The sequence below is a fragment of the Scyliorhinus canicula genome, chromosome 13 (genome assembly GCF_902713615.1).
Source record: "Scyliorhinus canicula chromosome 13, sScyCan1.1, whole genome shotgun sequence".
NCBI lineage: Eukaryota > Metazoa > Chordata > Chondrichthyes > Carcharhiniformes > Scyliorhinidae > Scyliorhinus > Scyliorhinus canicula.
In genome coordinates this window covers 30739104-30745103 of record NC_052158.1, presented here as the reverse complement: position 1 = coordinate 30745103, position 6000 = coordinate 30739104, and the positions used below count along the sequence as shown (strand labels likewise).

The following is a 6000-nucleotide window of genomic DNA, read 5'->3' as shown; positions in this document are numbered from 1 at the left end:
GAACCCGTAACCTTCTGACTCTGCTTGAAGTATGTCCAGTGCCTTCCTGCAGATGTGCGGGTGGGTGAGACCAAATGCCCGCAATCTAGGTGCTTTTGTTCGGATTAATCCCCACCCATCACAAATCGAATGAAAATTAAAGACATGATTAATAATCCACTCTAACCTCAAAAACCTGCCTGCACCATTTTCCCAGCTTCAGAAAGAGTTTGGGTAATTAGCGCCCGTGTGGAAGCCAATTTACACATTGCAAGCTCCCGCAAACGTCAGCGTGAGAATGACCTTGGGTTTAGGTGTTGATTTGAGTTATAATTATTGGCCAAGGCACGGGATTTTCTTTCAAATGGAACACTGAGGGTTCACACAACTACCTGAAAAGACTAACAAAAAAGTGGGGCATCGCCGATGAAAATGCCATTGACTGAAAATGCTTGATACAACAACAACTGCGTGCATTTTTGTAACACCTTTAATGCAATGAAACGTGTCAACGTGCTTTACAGGAGCATTATAAAACAAAGCATGCCACCGAACCACGTGAAGAGGTATTAGGTCAGATGATTCAAAGCCTGTGTCGAAGAGCTGTGACAAGCAACATCCTCAAGAGGGAGAAGCGAGGTAGAGAGGAGAGATGGAGGGAAGCAATTTCCGAAGATGGGGTTGGGTCAATTGAGGGCATGGCATGGTCACCAGTGGTGAAGAAATTTATAATTTGCAAGGCCGGACTTAGCGGACTGGAGACATACCTGTGGCGGGTTGTGGGGTTGGAGGAGATCACAGAGGTAGGGAGGGGCTAGGCCCTGACGGAATTTGAAAACAAGGATGAGAATCTTTGCATTAAGCCATTGTTTGACCAGGAGCTAATCTCGGCCAACGTGCAGGGGTGATAATTTGCTGCAAGGCAATGTGTTCGACGTCAGGGAGCTCAGCTTTACACTGGGATTGGAGGGGTTGCGGTGGCAGGTATGGGTGGGTTATTGCTCAATGATAACATACTGATGGCGACCTGATTGAGCAGAGATGGGTCTTATGACCCCGCAATGGAAGGAGGAATAGATAGAAGTCCCACTCCTCGAGTGCTGCCGGCCTATCTGTTTGGCTAGCGGCTCTAGCAGTCCCCACAGCACCAGCACTCAGTAGTGGGCGCTTCGGGACTGCAGGCAGGCCACGGGAAGACAGCAGAGGAACATGGACTATGGGACATCATGGGCTTTTTGGATTGGAAAGAGGTCAGGTCATCGGCCACCCGAGGAACGGGTGGGTCAGTGAGGTGCGGGGAAATGGGGTTTAGAATGGGGGAGCCTGTCCGGGTGATGTTTCAGTGTGGTGCCCGGACCTCCGACCTCATGAGGTAACAGCGGGGAGGGCGAGCAACATTGTTCCTGCCCTCACCGAACGATACACCCAGCTCCGCAGGACACGTCAACAATGAGAGGAGCTTGTGTGGGATACCCCCACCCACGCAGCAAGGAAGTCCAATTTCTGACCCACCACCGAAATTAAGACTTCAAAATGGAATACCCATCCCAGATTATTGGAACAGGAGAATTCGGGGGGTTTGTCACCGGAAGAGAGGAGTTCAAATACCACCAGACGAGTAATTTAAACCTGGGGATAAAATCACCTGGGTTCAGTAATGGATGGTTGTTTTCAAAGTTGAACTCATTCCTTAATGATATTTAGATGCTGAGAGGTTGTTTCCCCTTGTGGATGAATCTAGGACCAGAGGGCATCATCTCTGACAGAGATGAGGAGGAATCTTTTCTCTCAGAGTGAAGTAATTCTGCAGAATTCTTTACCACAGAGGGCTGTAGAAGCTGGGTTCTGAAGGATGTTCAAGACTGAGATAGACAGATTTTTAATCAGTGAGGGAATCAAGCGTTATAGGGATAAGGTGGGAAGTGGAGTTGTGTTATCACATATGATCAGAGATGACCTCATTGAAATAGCATAGCAGACCCGATGGGCCGAATGGCCTACATTTGCTCCCATCTCTTGTGGAATTCTGCTGCCCTCGGCCGTTCTTGGCCTGTACGTGACTCCAGACCCACAGGTTGGCTCTTAACCACCTTCCGAAATGGCCCACACAGGCAGAAGGGGATCAGGGCGGCAGAAGCTCACCACCTCAACAGCAACCAGGGGTGGGCAATGATCTCTGAGCTTGCCAGCCACACCTCCAGTGCACAAAGAAAACAGGCTCCAGGAGGGTTTGAAGGGACTGCTCACTTTTCCACAAAGATCCACCGCAAAGCATCAATAATTGACATAATCTTACCCTGATTCATTTGTTTTTTTTGTAAAAAAGAGATAAAATTGTATAAATACTTGCAGCACAAACTCTGGTCACCAGGCTCTTGAGAAATACCCCCCATTGTGAGATCTTGATGGGAAAATGCAGATGGCGATGAATTCTCACTGCAAAACAGGTGGGAAGTGTGGGTAACCTTAGCTTAACCGGCCGGATGGGAATCCCACCAGATCTGGGATCTGCCCAGTACGGACTTCAAAGGCAGAGCCAATTCAGGGCCAAGCTTAAACCCAGCATAGTGCCAGCCACCACCCCCACCCAATCCTCCCCCAGGTCGAGTAATAATTGCACACGCTCTCCTTCTCCTTGTAACTATTAAAGTGTCTGCGGACAGCTTGACTGTCTCAGGTTTTTCGAAATTCCAGTCAGTCCATAATCTAGTCCCAAACATGCAGTCCCATTTGGGAAGAAGGAATCAGCTCCTGAGAGAGTGAGGGAATCCACCTGGACCTTCAGTTGTACCAAAAACACTCCAGGGAACGAACGCTCAGCTCCTCCGAAGGCCTTCATTGGCAACAGTAAAATGCACAAATTGCTTCTGAGAAAAAAAACAAGTGAGGAATCTCGTCCAGAAAACTCTTCCTCCCCATAAGTTCCGTGGCTCAGGTGTCATCTAGCCCGAGGACATCCTTTCACCTGGACTTTGTAGGGAGGCCCAAGGGGAGGACTAGCAGACATTGCGAGGTGGAAGAGGCGTTAGGCCGTTATCAGTCACCCTCAAAATGGCTGTGGTGCAGGAGCAGCTTTAGTCAATCGTTGCAGAGCGTTACAGCTTCCAAATGCCGTGTGCGGTACTTGTATTTTTAGTGTTATCATAGGCCCGTTTACGAAGTAGGCTTCAAGTCCATGTAGTGATAATTCAGGCCTGTCACTGGAGGGCCCTCTTTTTAAGTTTGATGAGGGTAAACGCCAGTTGCCCCCTTGTCGAAAAGGTGTCCTTCGCTATGCTCTTGATAAGGTTTGCTTTGTTTGGAGGTTTAAGAGCAGCAGCAGAAGGCGTCGATGAACAGCTGAGCCGGGAGAGACAGTGACAGACGAGGAAGGCACTTTTTTTGCTGCTGGTGGATTTGGCTTTGTCGAATCCCGGAAGATGGCCCTTGTGAAACATGATCTATTGTCATTCCAGGGTCGATGAGTGAATCCGGGGCCTGCCTGTTGGTCAATGTAGGCCCAGACCTGTAAAACATTCAGCTGGTCGGATTGGTGAGGTGCTCCCCGTGGCGAGGCAGCTTACTCTGTCCTCTGAACCTTGACCTGGAAGCTCTGGTCCCTCGATGACCTCCATTGGTGCGATGCTGTCCGATGCGGTCCCCTTTACTGTTGCTGCGCTGTGGAACCTCCGCGGCAGCTCCGAGCTCCATCTCAGGGATTGTAACTGACAATTCAGTAGCAGAGCTTCAATATGGGTGTTGCAGAGAAGGGAATTGTCATTTTGGTGGTTGGGATGAACGGGGGATTCTCGAAGGTGGAATAGCATCTCGTGGCAGGAGTCAGAGGGTGGGAGGATGGTCTGTTTTCAACTGGGCCTGTGATTATCCAATATTTCCACCATCCCCCTCCATGAAATGGGACTGACAAGCTGGTAAGCAGCAGGAAAGAGTACAAACTATTTTGGCCGACATCGTAGTGAATGTCCAAGACTCTTAAAACTGTTCGCAGGGCATTGTTTACAAACAGGTCAAACACTTTGTCCAGCCGATGAGCGATGAATAACAAAAAGCATTGTGGTCGACTCTCGCTGCTGCCCCTTTGGAGGCGAATGCAAAAGTGGGAGGTTTGCAGAAGGAATTTGTCCTTTCTGCATTCACAGAATAAGCATTTCATGTTGTGGGAGTGCTTTCAGATTCCACCAACGGGTACAGAAAGTCTATCGTCTCCCCCATGGGCGTCTGCGGAGACAGACACGCACCCGGACCAAAGTGGAGCACATTCCCGTGTTGCCACTCCCACCTCCGGGGTTTATCCACACCTACATGGCCCTGAACATGGTAATCAATCTCTGGCAGGGAGGGCAAAGCTGGCCACTTAAATCAAAGAGCTGCTCTTGTCATTTCAGGCAGTTGCATTTCATGGACCATCCCACAGCATCCGTAGGCAGGCTTACTCCAGAGTAAAGTGAGAGCTCCTTCTGTGTGTGTCAAACTGAATTCACCCCCGCTCCAAAACAAGCACTATTCTAGGATAGAGAGAGTGGGGTGAAGGGAGGGGAGGGGCAACATTTTAGATCTACGCCCTTCTTTAGATCGCTGGACACTGAAAGTCCAAAATCGAAGACTTGGTGGGTCTTTATCCGATGCTTAGTGAGCAAGCTTCCGCGGAAGAGTACAGAGACCCACGAGCCATCAAAGTTTATTTTTCTCGTCTGCCGAAAAAAGAAAGAAGAAAACACGCTGAATTTAGTGCTTTGTACTTCCATCTGCTTTCAATTGGAGAATGTCCCATCGTCCTCCGTGACGAGGGCAGCCCACGTTCATCAGCCACCACTGCCTGGTCAGCATTAGCCTCAGTCAGCTGCCCGTGCTTTTGTAATGGGCAATCCCACTTCCACGATCAGGAGTCTTCAGTTCCTGCAAAAGGCCTGTCAAACAAGGCCTTGGCGATCTTCATCCCCTTGGACCTGATCTTCGGAAAGGGTGAGCCGTGTTCAATCCTCATCTTGGGTGAAGGGTAGCCCTTCCTCCGCAGGATGAAGTCAACGCTGGAGGAGTTCATGGCATAGAAAACATTGGCATTGTGCGGGATGATGAACTCTGCAAAGAGACACGGTAAAACATTTTTAAAAAATTGGCATCTGTCAACATGTAACACCTCGATTTTGGGATCCTCAAGCCCTCACTTTCAAAGCCCTTGCTCCTCCCCATCTCTGTGATCTTTTCCCACACCACAGCTTCCCATTATCTCTGTGCTCCGCCATTACCAGACCCTTGGATGTCCCAGATTTTAATCAGATCACCCAACAGTGGCCCTGCCTTTTGCTACCCAAGAGCACCCTCTGGAATTCCCTCCCTTCCTTCTTTGAGGAAGTGACAAAGTCAATTGATGAGGGAAGGGCTGTAGATGTCATATACATGGACTTTAATAAGGCGTTTGATAAGGTTTCCCATGGCAGGTTGATGGCAAAAGTGAAGTTGTATGGGGTTCAGGGTGTACTAGCTAGATGGATAAAGAACTGGCTGGGCAACAGGAGACAGAGAGTAGTGGTGGAAGGGAGTGTCTCAAAATGGAGAAGGGTGACTAGTGGTGCTCCACAGGGATCCGTGCTCGGACCAATGTTGTTTGTGATCTACATAAATGACCTAGAAGAAGGTATAGGTGGTCTGATTAGCAAGTTTGCAGATGGTACTAAGATTGGTAGAGTTGCAGATAGCGAGGAGGACTGTCAGAGAATACAACAAAATATAGATAGATTGGAGAGTTGGGCAGAGAAATGGCAGATGGAGTTCAATCCAGGCAAATGCGAGGTGATGCATTTTGGAAGATCAAATTCAAGAGCGGACTATATGGTCAATGGAAGGGTCCTGGGGAAAATTGATGTACAGAGAGATCTGGGAGTTCAGGACCATTGTACCCTGAAGGTGGCAACGCAGGTTGATAGAGTGGTCAAGAAGGCATACAGCATGCTTGCCTTCATCGGATGGGGTATTAGAGTAGGCAGGTCACGTTACAGTTGTATAGGACTTTGGTTAGGCCAC

General features: G+C 49.0%; 1 protein-coding gene across 5 annotated transcripts in view; it reads right to left on the bottom strand.

The window, feature by feature from the left end:
- Positions 1 to 451: 451 nt before the first annotated feature.
- The window catches only part of LOC119976771 (ral guanine nucleotide dissociation stimulator-like), a 182477-nt gene continuing 176928 nt past the window's right edge, over positions 452 to 6000 (bottom strand). For all 5 annotated transcript variants that reach the window (XM_038817525.1, XM_038817528.1, XM_038817527.1 and 2 more), the window contains one exon: positions 452 to 5058. In XM_038817525.1, the coding sequence (XP_038673453.1) occupies positions 4859 to 5058 (200 nt within the window). In that variant the 3' untranslated portion in view covers positions 452 to 4858. The remainder of the gene's footprint in view (positions 5059 to 6000) is intronic.